This window comes from Zalophus californianus, chromosome 11 (assembly GCF_009762305.2).
Source record: "Zalophus californianus isolate mZalCal1 chromosome 11, mZalCal1.pri.v2, whole genome shotgun sequence".
NCBI lineage: Eukaryota > Metazoa > Chordata > Mammalia > Carnivora > Otariidae > Zalophus > Zalophus californianus.
Window position 1 is genome coordinate 75,272,274 of NC_045605.1, and position 19,058 is coordinate 75,291,331.

At 41.5% G+C, this 19,058-nt stretch overlaps 1 protein-coding gene across 3 annotated transcripts in view; it reads left to right on the forward strand.

The window, feature by feature from the left end:
• Positions 1–19,058, forward strand: part of NELL1 (neural EGFL like 1) — an 821,645-nt gene that overhangs the window by 483,052 nt on the left and 319,535 nt on the right. For all 3 annotated transcript variants that reach the window (XM_027581185.2, XM_027581188.2, XM_027581186.2), the window contains exon 14: positions 3,006–3,128. In XM_027581185.2, the coding sequence (XP_027436986.1) occupies positions 3,006–3,128 (123 nt within the window). The remainder of the gene's footprint in view (positions 1–3,005; positions 3,129–19,058) is intronic.

Sequence of the window (19,058 nt, forward strand, 5' to 3'; positions counted from 1 at the left end):
GTAAAAAAAGCTGCTTTTTAAATCTATTATCGAGTGTCTGATCTGCAGGGATAAAAGGCAATCAAGGGCAGGGAGAGGGCCACAAGGTTAGCATGATCTCTTTCTCTTCCTTCCCCGTACTCTTTTTTTTTTTCCTTCTTTTTAGTCTCCCTCTGCACTCAGAGAAGAAATCAATCATAGAAATCGCCCAGCATACTTACCTGTACCCGTTGGGCCCCCAGCTCTGTAAGGAGGGCAGCGGGGAAGTATCTGGCATTATTACATCCTTTATGGTGAGTTGACTCTGCCAGCAACAAAGAAAAAAGAAGTCAGCCACTCACAGTGTGATCCAGAAAGTGTACCCCCACTGTAGGCAATGAGGCGGATAAAGCTTCGGATCTTCCTGTGCTCCAGGGATTTTCGTGTTAATACCGATTCCTAGGAATACTCATCAGAGAGCTGGGGTGTCAGAGACCTATTGTAAGCCTCTTTCCATCTCAATAAATATGTACTTTAATATTTTGAAGGTGGCATTTCCTTGGTAGTTGGCCTAGCAAAAATGTTTATTATAATTTTCATAGTCCCAGCCTAGTTAATTTTTTTTTAAAAAGCTAACAATTTTTTCAGTATATGCTATATTGTGGGTCCTTAGCAAACATTTCTAATTATATTTTTCTTAATATTGTTCCACAGCGGGGCGCCTGGGTGGCTCAGTCGGTTAAGCATCTGCCTTCGGCTCAGGTCATGATCCCAGGGTCCTGGGATGGAGTCCCACATCGGGCTCCCCGCTCAGTGGGAAGCCTGCTTCTCCCTCTCCCTCTATCTGCTGCTCTGCCTACTTGTGCTCTTTCTCTCTCTGTCAAATAAATAAATAAAATCTTAAAAAAAAAATATATTGTTCCACAGCCAGGCAGGTAGTATAATGTCTGCTTTAAAGATGGGTAAATGGAGTCTCGGAAGCATTAAGAGGATGACTGGTATCTCCGATCATCTGCTTGTGGGGGGCCTGTGGTTCAGACTCAGTATGTCTGCCCCTGACTCTTCTATTTACCCACCTTAAGCACAAATGATTTCATTACAGCCTTGCATATACCCTTTCCCTCGATCCTCTAGTGTCTCTTTTTTTAGAAAACAGTGAAGGGCATCAGAACTTGTCCCCTTAGCATCCTCTCAGCAACTTAGGCTGTGAAAAATTATATGCAATGTTGGTATATTAGTTTTCTAGCACTGCTTTAACAAAGTACCACGCACTGGGTGGCTTAAAACAACAGAATGTTTTTCTTATGATTTTGGAAGTCAGAATCCAAAATCGAGGAGCCAGTAAGGTCATGCTCTCTCCACAGGCTCCAGGGGAGAGTCTGGTGACTCCTGGTGTTCCTTGACTGTGGTTGCGTAATTCCAATCTCTGCCTCTGTCTTCGCATGACCTTCTTCCCTTTGTGTATTTTGATGGTTCTCCTCTTCTAATAAGGGCACCAGGCATTGAATTTAGGGCTCACTTTAACCGTGTATGTCCTCACTGTAACGAATTACATCTGCAGAAATCCGAAATGAGGTCACATTCTGAGATTTCAGTGGACATGCGTTTTGTGGAGGACCTTATCCAACGCTCTGCAGCTGGGTATGGAGGATGAATTCAGTAGGAATTTGAAGCAGCATGTTAGAAAGCAGGGGGATAGGACTAGCACATTTTCAAGGTCCTGTGTTTCCTTTGATTGTGGCCTCTCTTTCTTGGGGACCTTGTAAGTCAAATGAGACCCCCCAGAGCACCTGACAAGGAGTCACAATCACTGATTAAAAGGGAGGAAAAGAGACTTTGCCTTTTTCCAGTCTCTCTCTCCACCCCCCCCCCTTTCCAGTTTCTTTTGTTTTTCTGTACCATCTCCTTGCTTCAGAAAGAGAAAGAACAACATATTCACACCAAGACTCCCGGCAGGAACAGGCAAACTTCTATGATAAAGGTAAGCATTAACGCAGCACTACCTTTCTTGCTGTGTTTTACATTCAGACAGTTTTCTTCCGAGTTCCTTTGGGTAGCCGTAGAACCAGAACAGTCACAAGCCACCATCTTCACAGTGGAGAGAAAACGGGCCTCAGGAAAAGGGTCACTTTGGGTATGATTAGGAGATTATTACATAAAACCAAAGTCAAACAACAGTTTTGCATGTTTTATTCTCATATTGGATATTCCTATCGGACCAGGTGTTTTAAAAGAAGCCCAGAGACATGGACCACTGTTCAGTTCTTCATCAAGTTTGTAGTTTAATGATGCATTTCTAAATTATCCCTGGGGAGCCAAATTAACATTTACTGAATCTGTATTACTTGGTTGGGGCGCTGCTAGACACTTTTCCATGCTTTCTCAGCTAATCTTTGCAACAGCTCTGTGTGATATGTCTTATTGCTTCTTTGCCAGCTTATATTAACTGAGCCTTCTTTGGAATCTCACATGCGGGATTGTTTCTTTTTCCTTCTTTGACCTTAGAGGAAGTTTTCCCAACCTAGATGCTGTTGATGTTTTGTACTAATTAATGTTTTCTTGTGCTGGGCTTTCCTGTGCATTGTAAGATGCTTAGCAGCCTCCCTGGCCTGTATCCACTAGATGCCAGTAGCACCCCCACCCCCAGCCATGATAACCAAGGATATTGTCAGACATTGTCAAGTGTTTCCCGTGGGGAGGAGATGCAGAATTGCTCCCTGCTGAGAAACACTGCCTTGGAGCCTCAGTAGAAACCTTTGCAGGTCATGGAAAAGGCAATGTCCTTAGAGCAGCTCTTACCAGTCATGTGACTTGCATAAGACCCTGACTTCTCGGACCCTTAGTTTCTTTACCTGCAAAGCAGGGATAATGACACCCAACTTGCGGGGCTGTTGAGATTTCAGCCTCACTAGGCGTAGAAACTGCTAGGTACATAGTAAGAGCCCCATACCTGGTAGTCTGTCATTCTTCTTTGGTGAGTCCCAACTTTTCCAACACTTGTGACGCCAACTTAAGACATGTGTCTCTCTTTCTCCCCCTGCCAACAGAGCATGATGAATGTGGCAGCGGGCAGCACAACTGTGATGAGAATGCCATCTGCACCAACACTGTCCAGGGACACAGCTGCACCTGCAAACCGGGCTACGTGGGCAATGGAACCATCTGCAGAGGTAGGCTTGCTGCCTTAGGGGTAAGCTGGGGGCCTCTGGCCTGCCTGGGCTCCTGGTACTCATGTGGCAGACCCTTTTCACCATGGTGGTAGCTGAGCCTGGCCAGGCTTCTGTTCCTGGTCTGTCATCTGGTGAGGGCACTGTGCAGCAGAGAAGAAGAAAAATGCTTTAAGTCTACATTTTGGATTGAATGCAGAAGGTAGGCCTTTGGGTGAGGGGCATTGTTTCGCAACTGTGTATGGCTCTGTTTGGCTTTGCTTCTCGGCCTGAGTTTGGGAGGGACACTGTGATTGCTGATGTTCCCTGTGAGCTTTGCTCAGAGAGCAAGTGGGCACTGCCTGTGGCCATATTCGAGGTATCTGCTTGGGTAGGAGGCGTCAGGTCCCTCTCTCTCTGTGCTGAGCAGTTCAGCAATTCAGAGGCAGTGCCTTGGCTGCCATCTGCATTTAGAATAAAATTAAAATTGCTCCTGATGGCTTATGAGAGCATTCAGAATCTGGTCTCTGGCTCCTCTCAGCTGGCAGCTCTCTCTTCTCTCTCACTCATTCCTTCTACAACCAACATATTATTCCTCACTATTTCTCAAACATGCCAACCACATTCCCATCTCAGGGCTTGGCACTCTCTGTCCCCTCTGCCTGGATACTTCCTTGGGGTCTCTATGCAAGGGTCCCCTTATCATAGCAACTTTGGTTGGCCAACCCTAAAATAGCACCCCTATTATTTCTTAGCCTCATACCCTACTTTATTTTTCCTTCACTAACACAACATGACAGAACATTATACATTTATGTGTTTGCTTCTGTACTGCCTGCCTCCCCACTGGAATAGAAGCTCTCTGAGAGCAACCACTTAGTTTTGACTCCCTGGTCTGTCCCCAGCAATTAGAACGATGCTTGGCACATTGTAGGCACTCAGTAAGTATGTGTTAACTTACTGAATTAACCAAAGAGGAAAGTGACAAGATTACACTGAAAAGGGGGCAAACGTACAAAAAAAACCAGGAAATAATCCTTTGAGTTAGGTATTATTGTAATTATCCCCGTTTTAGAGGTGACAGAACTGAGGCACAGAAAGGTTAAGTAACTTACCCAAGGACACACAGCATATTATCAGGACTCTTCTGCAGAGATGACATGCTGATGAAGAGAGAGAAATAATGTGCAATGACTAAGTAACCATATTCATGCCCTCAACTGGGGAGAATTTTTAAAAATAGATTTTATTCTCGGCATGCCAACTGAGTAGGTGACTCTGTGGTTAAGCTTCCAACTCTTGGTTTTGGCTTAGGTCATGATCCTGGAGTCGTGGGTTAGAGCCCCGAGCTGGGCTCCGCATTCAGCCTAGAGCCTGCTTAAGATATTGTCTCCCTCTGCCCCGCCCCACTGTGCTAGCTCTCTCTCTCTAGTAAATAAATAAATCTTTAAAAAATCGATTTTATTCTCTGTTGGTGAGGTTGGGGTAAACAGATTCATTATTTGTTTACATGACAGTGTAAATTGGTGAAACTTTTTAATGGCAATTTGAGAAAAATCTATCAACATTTAAAGTAAATCTGAAGAGTAATATGAGGATCCTCTTGATTCCATCAGTTTTACCTTCTGAAATGTATTCTAGGAAATGCACATGTCATGAGGGGGGGAATATGCACATACAGTGATGTTTTGCTGCATAGTTTGTATTCACTGAAAGCCAGCAACAACCAAAATGTCTGTCGGTAATGGAATGATTGATTTCACATATCATTTTGTGGAATAGAATACAGTGATTTAAAAGTCTATGTCTATGTATGTACATACACGTGTGCATGTGCATACACACACTTTGAAAGATCTCCGAGACATACTTTTGAGAAAAAAAATAAATCTATAGGACAATACCTATATTATCATCACATATCTAATTTATTATTTGCAAATATATGCAGACTTATGTCAATGCATAGAGACTGGAAACATGCAAACTGTTCATTTTATTGTCTATGAGGATGTGTGTGTGGGACAAAGAACATTGACCTCAGTGAATTCAATGTTGTTTGCATCTTTTACAGTGGGAATTTACACATATAATATTTGTGTGTGTGTGTGTTTCAAGTTCCGTGAGGCAAATAAAAGTGCTAGTACTCAGGTTTTAAAAGAAGGCTGAAGATACTTACAAAGTAAAACAAAAAGACCTACATATTAATATAATTCCGTGGATTATCAAGCCCACTGCTGGTACTTGCATGCTAATGCTAGAAGTCTGAGGAGCACATAGGGATTTGACTTTAATGCATTTTTTTTTCAGAATTATGTTACCTCATAAAATATTAATTGCACTAGCTCAGTGAGTTTGTGTTTGCCAAACCCTCACATGTTGTGCTCTGGAAATACATCTTCACTTAAAAGTTATGAATCAAGGACAAAAATTTTCTTAACGTGGTTCTCATGGTCATTTGTGTGGACATCAATAAGATAGGGAGAATCTCATGTTTTGTAAATATTGCCTAGGGGGGCAGTGCAGTGTAGTTGAAGGACTGGACCACAAGGTTACAGAGTTTGGGGTTGGACAAGATTTCCTTGCTGGTGAGTTGTAACTTCTATAGTTTTACATACCAAAATTGGGTTAACATCACCATCTGTGTTTTTCCAACAATGTTATTGCAAAGAATTTTTAAAAGAGTGTATATATCTTAATGTGTTTTAAAATATCAAATGCTGTAAAATGTAAAAACAGGATCGGTAGTGGTACAATGAGGAGAAGGGGGAGGGGAGGAGGCAGTTGATGAGTTGCTTGAACCTCAGCTTTCTGACTGAAGTACCTAAATTGGTGTCTCAGTTTCAAGGCATACATTTTATAGTTAAGTTTTCCAACTGTAACTGAAACATTTACAGAGAGAGTTGGACAAGGATAACTAGACAACTTAACCAATTTTTTTTTTAAAGATTTTATTTAGTTGAGAAAGAGAGAGAACGAGGGAGGAGGGGCAGAGGGAGAGAGAGAACCTCAAGCAGACTCCCCGCTGAGTCATGACCCTGTGATCATGACCTGAGCCCAAATCAAGAGTTGGCTGCTTAACTGACTGAGACACCCAGGTGCCCCAGAAAGATCCTTCTAAGTGAGAGAGAGAAAGATCCTTCAAAGTAAGTGAGCAGCGAGCGGGGAGGGTCAGAGAAGCAGACTCCAGGCTGAGCAGGGAGCCCCCAATGTGGGAGTAGATCCCAGGACCCTGGGACATGACGTGAGCTGAAGGCAGAGGTTTAAGGACTGAGACACCCAGGCGCCCTTGAACTATTTTTTTTAATGTATAAAAGCTCTTCTACAAGTGGTATTATTCACAGAATTGACTACATCTGCCTAGAAATAAACACCATTAACACTATTCACAAGCAAAACACAAGGCAGCACTTTCTCAAACAATACTAATTGGTGTAAATTCTTTCAGATGGGCTTTTCTGGTGGCCAGTGCCCAGGGAAGGTGTTTTTTTTTTTTGGATTTTTTTTTTTTTCACGTGGATGGTAAATACCCATTCAGCTTCAGCAGTCACAAAATATGTGCGAGCTGGCTTGCTGAATGTTCGCATATGTTACCACATTAGTTCCACCATATCCCTGGAGGTTGATAGCATTGTTCCAGCTCACAGGTAAATCTTGAATAAGACATAGTTAAATCCAATTTAACCTGATTAGTGCTACTGTCTTTAGTTCCCTTCCTTTATCTTTTCCGTTTTTCTTCACTTTCCCCTTCTTCCTTTTCCTCCCTGGCTATTCATTATTTAACACTCTTTCATTTGTTTGTTTGTTTCCTTCTACGTAGAGACTGTAAAGAAATCAGAAAGGGAAGAGAGAGTACAATGGCAATCTATAATTTTTTAATTTGCTCCCATTTTTTGATAGACTAAAATACTTTTGAAACTATGCAAGACTTGCTGCTAAAAGTTTGGGTTAAATGGACAAAACACTGGCAAACTGTTTCAGATCTGATTTGCACAACCTGACCTGAGGGTCGGGGTTGTTTGTGGGAATGTTGACCTGCTTTCCTTCCCAGTCCTGCATGGACCTGGATCTGAAGGTGGGCCTTGGGCAGCTGCCAGTTAGTAGGTGAAACCTTCTCCCTTGTCTGTCCCCTAGGGCTGGATGAGATGTGATGATCCTTGAGAACATTCTTGTCTTAATGACTGATAATATTGACATTTATTTTATAAACATAGAGTAAGTGTGAATTCTGTGTCTGGAGCGTAGTTCTGGGCACCAAAAGAGTAAAAGGCAAATAAGACAAGGTCTCTGGAGACGTCACCATTTAGTGTGTGTGGAGGGGGAAAGATGTGAACAGATGATTCCCACCCAATATAACTTATTACAGAATGGTATTATGTGTAAGAGGCTTACAAAAAAATATTCAACATATAGAGCCACATGAAAGGCATTATTATGTGTTAGTTAGGACTCCTTTGGTTGCAAATAAGAGAAATCTAGCAAGCCTGGCTATGTAATTGTTAGAGCCCAGAGTAAAATGAGAGTGTGGGGAAAAAAGGAAAAGTCTTCTGTTTAAGAGTACTAAAATATAAAGTTCTTGCCTGCCTTTTGTAGTCTCTTCTGAACTTATCAAGGTGTTTTCTATTTGCTATTTAAAGTCACTCCCCAGGGTGCTTGGGGAGCTCAGTTGGTTAAGTGTCTAACTGGTTCTCCCTCTCCTTCTACCTCTGTCCCTCCCCCCCATTAATTAAAAAATAAAGTCACTCCCTTGGCTGCGGGGATACTCTTAAGGTGAGTGCAGATGCTCAGAGAAGTTTCAGACCTATCCCCTAACTTGACACATGCACTTGGCCCACTGACCACAGGGCTCCTCTCTGCCGGCACTAGTGCAGTGTGACCTGGCTGGGGTAGGGAGGTTGAACCAGTTATCTCCCCTTCCTTTGAGCCCTGCACCCCAATCCACAACAGATGGGCAACCCAAGAGACTGCAGTCTCCCCAGCAGTTCCTTGCATCACATGTAGAATGCGCCTGAGTGGTGTCAGTTTGGGGTGAGGATGACACAGTCATCCTTTACCTGGAGAAGCCCCGGTGCCTGCATTCCCAACCCTGACCCTTCCTGTATCTGCACCGGACCCCGCTGGGGGCAGAGGGCAATTACTGGTGAGTGGCAAAGGCAGAGGCTGTGAGGAACCAGGGCCCAGGGGTCAGAAGAAGGGAGAGCTGAGAACTCATCCTGGGGTGGGTGGAGGGCAGTGGGGGGAGGCCATGGGAGATGGGACCACACATGAGCTGAGGCTCCAAAGCCTCAGTGCATGCTCTCTTGTCCCATCAGACTGCATTTCCCAAACACATTCAAAGATGAAATTATTAAGAATGTTAGGATGGTGGCACAGAGCATAAATCCCCAAATGAAGGGTTCTTCTGAGCTGGTTGTATGCTGGTGAAGTTGGACATGTCTGCTGGCCTTTGCTTTCCAGGTGTGTCATATAACCTAAGTGCAAAAATGTGGTTGGGATTTAGGAACACATTTCTCCAGGAGCTCGAGTGCTGATACTGCTCTCTCCTGTCTCCTTGCTGGATTGGCTCTCTACTTTGTCTTCTTATGGGCTGGCTTTGTGTTTTGTCCATGTGGTTGAGGATCAGATCCTCTGTTTTGTAGCTTCAGAAACGTGGCCTTATCAGGCTACCTGAGATGATCTCTTGGGGACCAATATATTAATTTTTTATGATAACTGTTGTGGTTTGAGAAGAGCCTAAAAGTGATACCCTTTTCCCCCCACTTGCATTCAGAACCAGTTGAGAGACACATAAATCAAGCAGTGGAAACTAAAATGTCAATATGAGCACTGATAAAAATTATACCAGAAAACATGGTTTATGTATTTGGTAATAGTATTCATAACGTTGAACCCCCAAATTAGACTGATGCACCTATTCACAGTGGACCAAGGCAACCCCTGGAGCATCTCCACATAGGGCTTCCTCTGCATGCTGAAGGGCAATAGAAACAGCCCAGAATGGGTGTTTCCTGTGTACGTCGTGATCCCTAGTGCATAAGTGAGCAAAGACCTGGGCTCTGCATGTCCAGGTCCTCTCTCTCACTCACCAGCATTCCAGAAGAATGAGAGGGTGGGCCAAGGGGAAACCTTTCTTAGGGAAATCAGATAGAAATAGAAAAGCAGTTCCCCTCATCCCCCAACTCCACCAACAACTTCTATTAAGCAGTGGCAAAAATGTAAAAAAAAAATTGGCAAAATGTTTGTGTGTAGTTTCACTTTCTTTCTTAGATGAAAATATGCAGGGAGCTGTTTTTTACAACTCTGAATTCTTTTTTTTTTTTAATTTTATTTTATTACGTTAATCACCATACATTACATCATTACTTTTTGATGCAGTGTTCCATGATTCATTGTTTGTGTATAACACCCAGTGCTCCATTCGATACATGCCCTCTTTAATACCTATCACCACTCCCCTCCCCTCTAGAACCCTCAGTTTTTTTCTCAGAGTCCGTAGTTTTTCATGGTTCATGTCCCCCTCCGATTCCCCCCCCTTCATTTTTCCCTCCTTACTATCTTTTTTTTTTTTTCTTTCACATATAATTATTTGTTTCAGAGGTACAGGTCTGTGATTCAACAGTGTTACACAATTCACAGCGCTCACCATAGCACATACCCTCCCCAATGTCCATCACCCAGCCACCCCATCCCTCCCACCCCTCACCACTCCAGCAACCCTCAGTTTGTTTCCTGAGATTAAGAATTCCTCATATCAGTGAGATCATATGATACATGTCTTTCTCTGATTCACTTATTTCGCTTAGTATAATACCCTCTAGTTCCATCCACGTCATTGCAAATGGCAAGATTTCGTTTTTTGTTTTTTTATGGCTGCATAATATTCCATTTTATACACACACACACACACACACACACACACATACACACACACACACACCATATCTTCTTTATCCATTCATCTGTTGATGGACATCTTGACTCTTTCCATAGTTTGGCTATTGTGGACATTGCTACTATAAACATCGGGGTGCATGTACCCCTTCAGATCCCTACATTTGTATCTTTAGGGTAAATACCTAGTAGTGCAATTTCTGGGTCATAGGGTAGCTCTATGTTCAACTTTTTGAGGAACCTCCATACTGTTTTCCAGAGTGGCTGCACCAGCTTGCATTCCCACCAATAGTGTAGGGAATTTCTCCGCATCCCTGCCAACATCTGTCGTTTTCCGACTTGTTAATTTTAGCCATTCTGACTGGTGTGAGGTGGTATCTCAGTGAGGTTTTGACCTGGATTTCCCTGATGCCGAGCGATGTTGAGCACTTTTTCATGTGTCTACTGGCCATTTGGATGTCTTCTTTGGAAAAATGCCTGTTCATGTCTTCTGCCCGTTTCTTGATTAGATCATTTGTTCTTTGGGTGTTGAGTTTGATCAGTTCTTTATAGATTTTGGATACTAGCCCTTTATCTGATATGTCATTTGCAAATATCTTCTTCCATTCTGTGGGTTGTCTTTTGGTTTGGTTGACTATTTCTTTTGCTGGGCAAAAGCTTTTTATCTTGATGAAGTCCCAGTAGTTCATTTTTGCTCTCGCTTCCCTTGCCTTTGGCGATGTTTCTAGGAAGAAGTTGCTGAGGCTGAGGTCCAAGAGGTTGCTGCCTGTGTTCTCCTTTAGGATTTTGAGGGACTCTTGTTTGAATTCTTTAAGTAAAAACTCAGAGCTAACGAGTTAGCCCCGGGGGATTTATTGGCTCATCATCTCACTATCAGTTCCCTGGCTGCACCGCTCTGCAGTGTGGATCTGTTCTAAACCTAGTGTGTGATGCCCTTGCTCAGAATCCTCCAGCATTTCAGGACATGGTGATATCACACTCCTAGGGTCCCTTCAGTGTTTTCTTGATGTCTAGAGAAATATGTTAAACACTGGACAAGGAAAGATTAGTTATTTTCAAACCATGTGTGGGGGCTCTTTCATGACTTTGCAATTTATGGCAATGTACGTTCATTTTTTAATTACCTTTCGATTCCAAGAAGCCCTCCCTGATCTCAGGCTGGATGAGCACTCCTTCTCTGTGCTCCAAGACACTCCAAACCCTGCTCCAGTCCCTGTAATTAAATGCTGCAGCTGACCATTGACTTATCTGCTCCTTGTAGCCCATGACTGCAGATCTAGGTTTAACCAGCATTTAGCACAGAGCTAGCTAAGCATGGTATAGTGCTCGGAAGTTTCCTGATGAATGAACACATTAAGATTCTTTTCTAATAGAGCATACACTTGTGCATCTAGAAGATTATTGGAAGATTCTGCAACAAAGCAAAATCTGCATTGGGACACAGAGGCACTTAGGCCACTCAAGCTTTGCCCCCAGCTGAGAATACCTCCTCCTCCCTGGAAGATAGATATGCAAATGGACATTAGTGTGGAGGCTGCTTTGTTAATGGATTGACCAACTTTCGAAGAAAATCATGACAGTAAAATTCACTTCACTGTAGAAGTTCCTGGAACATAGCTGCATGTTTATTCTGAGGCACCTCAGAATCCTTCTAGTTCTCTGAAGTCATTTATTATGAGTGTGTTTGCGTCGAGGTGCATTTGCAGAAGTGCTGCTTCCCAGAAATTCTGCTTGATGGGAGGCTGGATAAATTGTACAACAAAAACCCAGAAAGTGAGTGAACAGAAGGCCAGAGAAGGCTTGATATAGACAGATTAATGTCACAGCGCATGCTAAAGATGAGAATGAAATTCTGAATTTAATAAGTAATCTAGGGATCTTACATGCATAGAATTGCTTTCAGAGATTCAGATGCTATGGGAGGAAAGGAGAGGGAGAGACAGGAGAGAAAAGGAAGTTGTTTTAATACAATACCACTGAGGATAATGAAGTTGATAAACTGATGGGCTGTGACTCAGAGAAAATGATGTTTAGGGATTTTGAAGCAAATGCAAGGAAAATAGGAAAGCCTTTGGCAAGAGTACTCACAGCACTCCAGATGGAGTTTTGAAAGCGGTTAACGTAAGGAGGAAGAGTCTAGGAAGGTCCCAGTCTAAAATTCTGCCTTGAGATGTACAAACGAAATGTTGGAGAGAATGACGAGAGCTAAGATTGATCTTATGGCACCATTTGACCCATTTAGAGCCAGGTCCATTTGTAAAAACACATTCGTAGTAATCAATAGACAAAGGTTGTGAATATTTTTAATAGTGCACCTCTGGCTATAGAGCAATTTCATAACATTTCGAAGAGGGATTTGAAACTTGACCCTACACGTGATTCATTTATGAAATCAGGAAGCAGGTAGGTTAGAGGAAGCTCAGGATCAAACTCTGTCAATACGAAGAATCTTTCAACAAATGTGAACTGTACCTGTAACAGTGAGAGCCACTGAAAATTTTCCACCTAAAGATGATGATATGGGATCTGTCCCTTTGGTAGTGGTTAAGGGTTTTTTTTGTTTGTTTGTTTGTTTTTTCAGGATCATATTGAAATAATTGGACCAGGTCAAATCACTATAAGAAATGTGACTTTCAGATTTTTTTTAGGACTATTTGATGATTTGACCATGGATCATAAACATAAAGACAAGACTGATGTGGGTGTGGATGACAAAGTCCTTTTCAGTTATGTTCAGCCAGTTATCAGAGCGTGTTGTTAACACAGAGAAACAGATTTGAAAATACAGTGGTAAGATAGTTTATTAAGAACATGCCCAGCCATAATGCCATGCTTAAATATTCATAAACCTGAAGCGTGGGCTATAGAGTGACACAGTTTTATACTAAAGAAGCTGTTTTGTATTGAATAAAGTCTGTACTCTTCAGCAAGGCACTCAAGACCTGTGACAGCTTGGCCCTATCTGGCTATTTCGAGCCTCATCTCTTACCCATTAATTTACCACTCAAACTTGACAGTTAACTAAATATTCCCTGTCCAGGCCAGGCCCCCTAATGCATGCCCACTTCCCTCTCCTTGGGATCATTTATTATACTGGAGAGACTTTTCCATCCTCTTTTTCTTCCAGTTGAAGAAAAAAGTTTCTTCCTGTTTACCCCCCTTTTTTTTTTCCTTAAAGATTTTATTTAAGAGAGAGAGAGAGCATGAGTAAGGGGGGAAGAGCAGAGGGAGAGGGAGAAGCAGGCTCCCCTCTGAGCAGGCTGCCTGACGCGGGGCTCTATCCCCAGACCCTGGGATCATGACCTGAGCCGAAGGCAGATGCTTAACCGGCTGAGCCACCCAGGCGTCCCCTGTCTACCCTTCCTGGTCCCACTCAAATCCCATTTTTCCTTGATCTTTTCAGTCAGAATAAATTGTTTCTTCTCTCATTTCTGCTTGTATTTAATACATTATGCTGTTAAATTGTTAAATTTAGCTGTTTACGTATCAGCCTTTCTCACTGACAGAAGACCTCGTGCTTCCTGGGTGCTCAGTAAATATATATTGATGTGAAATGGGAATTGGCTAGTTCGTCTGACACAAATCCACTCTGCTCTTGTAGCCTCGTGTATTAATTACTCTGAATCTAGACCATCATTCAGATAATCAAAGAAAAATAAAATTGTGAAGTAAATGCTTGAGTAATATCTATTTTAATATTTTAGAAAATCATCAATGGGCCTGTTATTTACGTTCAAAGACACTATCTGTTGTACACAGAAAATTCGTTTATTCTACTTTGTTTCATTCCTATTGATACCAAATACCCCATCAATACCAAATGTCCTATGGATACAGAACATAATGATACTAGAAATGATCAAATTCTTTATCCTCATTTAAGAGGCAACAGGCAGCCCAAGTGTGGTATCTTTTCTGCATGTTTGCATCTCTCTCTTTTTTTTTTTTGTACGTCTATTTCAAAATCTTCTTTAAATGGCTCCTATTTAGACTCATTCACTTGTTTACTCAGCAGTCCTACCTAGGGCTAGGTGTAGATCTGGAAAGCACTTGTGATGGGAAGTCAAGGCAACATGGGGAACATGACAAGTTACTAAACAGAACTCTGCCCCTCATGTTCCAAGAGACTTCCATAGTTTCTCAGAATGTACTATTTAGTAGGACGTTGTCTTTTCATACTGTGTCTTGGCTCCCCGGTTGACCATTGGGAAACATTTATGAGTTTCAGATCTCTATTCCACTATGTGGCCCCAAACAGCATGGAATCAATTATTCTAATGGTCATATAACTTTGAACCATTGATAAACTTGGAGTGTCATCATTTTTTTTCTCCATTCCTGAAGGTTCAAATCAATACAAAATCGACATGGGACAATGTGGGAATTGTAATGTTGGCTTTATCTTGGTCTCTCTGGGACAGTCAGGTCCCCCTCCAGGGCTTGCCTCTCATAGTGTCTTAATTGTAAGGGCAGAAGCTAAAAGACAATGCTTGGTCAGATCTCTGCTTTACTGATTGCATACAGATGGAACATTCTGGAAGTCTCTGTATGCCTGATATAGAAGGTCTGAGGAAGAGATGGTTTGTATCATGTTGGAGCCATGGTCTCTGTGGCACATGTGAATCAGTTTGTCACTTGCCAAGGAGACACTTCTCCTCCTAAGGGAAACAGCTATTTTCTGTTTGAAAACAGAAACAAAGAAACTTAAAACAATCATTCCACTGCCATTCGCTTCTGAGGACTAAAAAAGATAGCATGCTAAAGACGCTCCATCCCCACTACTCCACCCCCAGAAATGCTCACCTATTTTAAAGGCACTATTACTGGGTAATAAAAGTAGATTGGTAGTAATGTTAACCCGAGTATTTGAATATCAACTGCAGTGTTAAGCAGCATTAAAATAACTTCAAACATTTTTGGCAAACTCACTATCCTACAAATGCTTATCAACCAGCACTGGTACTAAACTTAGAAGTGGGTGTATTTGTTATAGTCCTAAAGTAGAGGAGGGCACTTTTAACACTGATTTAATTCTAAGAGAAAAAAAGAGTTTCTATGACTAGAGGACATCATTATGCTTAAAGTTTCAATAATGTTTCCTTTGAGAAATGTGCCTGAAACTAGAAAATGAAACTGATTGTGTCATAAGTTATCAAAAGGTGTTCTGTTTATCAGCTTGATAAAGAACTACAAGTAGGCACAGAAGCTGTGTCGTAGTCTTGAAACCAATCATATTCTTTTCCTTCGAGTGCATTTCTACTGGGTGAAAAGAGTCTCTTGGATGCACCTAAAGCACTTCCCATCACTTACCAAAGTCTGTGCTTACCTTTTAAAGTTTGCGGACAGTGACTACTTCCCTGGGGACTTAAGGGAAACATGTTAAACCAGCTTGCATCACAGAAGGAGTGGAAATCTGACACTTAGGCAAGTGCTGATTCTTTTGAGTGCATTTTGAGGTTATACTTTGGTAAGTTACATAGATGTTTGTTATCCATAATTGCCACATCTGAAATGACTCATGAGATTAGCAGAGCCATATAAATATGTATCAGTCAATTTTATTTTAAAACAGGCTACTGAACATTGACTTTCTGTTCAGAAATCAAGATAACATCTTTCTTTCCTAAATAACAATTCTCACTGGACCAAGAGATGTTTCCTAATGTTTCTTTAGGCAACATTATTGAAGATATCATAGTCAGTCTCTAGGCCATCTTCTGCATTTTGATCTGTTTGGGAGAGCAATTATTTGCAAAATGTTCAAAGTATTTAACAACTGGTACAATTATAGAATGGTGCCAGCTACACTTGACATGCCCATACCAACTGAGAATATGTGCAGAGTACTTATCGTATGTAGATCCAAAAAACTATAGTACCTCGTTGGGTGCCATATTTTAAGGCAAGGTTAGCCTAAATGGATCTGGTCTCTCTTAATGATGAATGTGCTATGAGACCTAAGTAGTCAGGCACCTAACGCCAGGTACTGCTGCTGGGTCTGCCTGGCCCAGGTACTTCTTTACTATTGCCTTAGAGACTGCTCTTGACTCAGTTTTATTAAAGACACAAAGGACAAATGGAAAAACACCATATAATGTGAAAATGTCAATGGACTTTGGGGGTATCGCTAACGTCGATCCTCCTGCAACAAGGATACTTAAACAAGTTAAGTAGTCCTTAACTACTACTGGCCAGTAGTATGCGTTGTGGTTCACGCTTGCCTGTTCTTTATTTTTGCCTCATTCTATCACAACACAATGATGTATTTCTTCATCTCGGCCTCATGGGTGCTAGAATAAAGTTAGATATGCCCATAGCAGAGTGCTTCAGCTCTGCTGATGATTACTCACGGCTTACTCCTTAAAATACAGTTCTCTTCCAGCTCAGTCACACTGAATTCAGTGTCTATTTGTATTGCGTGTGCTTCATCTTATTTATAGCTAGATGTTTATTTGCTGAGGCATCTGGTTTCCATAGTGTCCTGTGATAACTGAACCAGTCACGTGACCTCTTGCTACTCATTTGTCCATTTGTCATTAGACACGATGAATTACACTTTCAAATTTCTTCTTACTCTTTGCTCCCAAATGGGAAAACTGTAGTGCAAAATGGCTAACACACGTGAGATTACTTATGTAAGGTAAGGAAGCAGTGGTACCTGCTATGCTAGACAAGCTCCACAATTTCAGTAGATCCAAAACAATAAATTCTTATTACTCCCATCATGGCTTACAGAGCGGGTAGCAAGTGGGGGTGTTGCTCCACAGAGTAGGTCAGGAACCCACTCACCTTCCATCCTGTGGTTGCAACCTCTTCCTGGTTTTCAGAATCCTCACCCTTTCATCAGCAGATGGGGAAAAAGAGGTCATGTAGGGGAGGTTTTTATGGACAAGACCTGAAAGTGACACATATCACTTTGGCTTACACGGCATTGGACAGAACTCCATCCATGGTCATACTCAGTAGAGCAGAATGTCTGTGTGCCTGGGAAGGGGGAGGACATAGCTGTCGATGAGCACTGTCTCTACTAGATTGTTGTAAATAAAATTCTAAGGGAATAAAAGTGGCTGCATTATTATTTGTAGAAAATCTTTGTGCAGTGCTGAAATGAATTCTGGCTGATGCACTGTGAAGATCATTTGTAGGCCTTCAGGTAAGAAAGAATGGGAGTATCCGGGGTTTAAAATTTTTCCAGCTCAGTGAATGCATTCTTTCCAACCATGTCATCACCACTTCTGTCTGGCTTCAGTCAAATTAGACACTTCACTTTTTGTCCAAGCTTCCAATCCTGCCAATTTTAAGAAAAACTGAGAAACTGTTTTATGGGTCACGAAAGCAGTGCAAAAAATTCAGAATTATTAAGTGTCTCTTGAGTTGAACTGCCAGTGACACAGTAAAGTAACTCTCCACCTGCGCCCTGGACCTCTCATAATTCTACTACTTAAATAACTGATTCCCACATGTTACTGTGACAATTCTCTTGTCAGTAATTGTTTCTTCCAAAATTGGTCAGTTTTCCATTTTTAAACTTAAGACAGAGAGATCATGTGTCTGTTCTCTTGCGCTGTGCACTTGCACTTATTTGTGGATAATACCATTTTTCACTGTGGCACATCCTGAATGATACTGGGCAGGAATAAGGCAAAAATTCAAGTACTTATTCAAATCTAGCTTATGCTTTTGGGTTTGTTAGGAATAAGATATTTTCTTAGAGGTTGAATATTAAAATTTCATAAAATGGTTATTTAGCTTGTATAAGTAATCATGTAGATGACAGAGGAATTCTAGATGCCCCTCTAAAACATAGCCTATTTTTGGAGCTGTGTCTAGATGAGATTGGAAAATGGTTTGCATTCAGCCTCCTAGACTATTGAAAGCTGATTTGTGGAGTTTTACACAGATCAGGATATTGAGTGTTGGTATATTCACTTACAGTATCTCTTTAAGACTATATTAAGGGGAAGAAAACCAAAGTGTAATAAATGTCTTGGGAGAGGATTTGCTTTATGTTTAACAAAACAACGCAAAACATGCATATTCACGGATGTGTGTTCTAAAATTAATAGATGTCTGGGCTCTAGAATAGCATTGTCCAGTTGAAATATAATATAAAACATGCATGCTACTTTAAATTTCTAAAAGTTGCCTTAACAAAGGAAAGATAAAAATAGGTTTGACACCTCTCAGAGATTTAGTGCTCAGCAATCACCTGTGGCCAGTGGCTATGTCAGCAGCTATAAAACCTTCAGGGTAGGTTTCAATTAATAAGAAATTACTATGGCACACTTTTTTTTTTTAAAGATTTTATTTATTTATTTGACAGAGACACAGCGAGAGAGGGAACACAAGCAGGGGAAGTGGGAGAAGCAGGCTTCTCGCAGAGCAGGGAGCCCGATGAGGGAGCTACATCCCAGGACCCTGGGATCATGACCCGAGCTGAAGGCAGACGCTTAATGACTGAGCCACCCAGACTCCCCTATGGCACACTCTTTAATCTGTACCCTTAAGCACACAGAGGAAATCTCTGGAGAGGCAGCATGGCACCCTTAAAGTAGGAAATGGCATTTTCCATGATTTTGTTATATTGAAAGCCAGTTCTGACTTTCAGTTGATTGTAAAACTATAGTGTTTGTTAAGCAGACAGATGGCTGGAATCCATATACCAGGGGTTGAGAATATCTCATTTCTTCTACAGTTTATCATTTCCTGTCTCAGGTTGGAATTTTACCATAAAGTCAGGTATTAAATAGAAATGGGTAACATTCATCAAAGCTCAAATGATACTAAAGAGAGTAGAAGGAAAAAGAAAACAAGTCTATAGCATTTACCTTTGTTGCATTTCAAGATCAATTTTATATTAAAAACAATTCATAAAAAAGCAGATGTAAGGCTTTTCCTTAACGACCTGCTCACTGTGATGATGATGCTTGTAAACTTTAAGTAGTGACATGTTCTGCAGTCTCCTCTTACAGCCATCAGCCACAGAAAAACTATGCAAGTCACAAGGATAGGGAAGCATGACAATTTGTGGATGATTTTCTGATATGCTTAAACATGTCACAT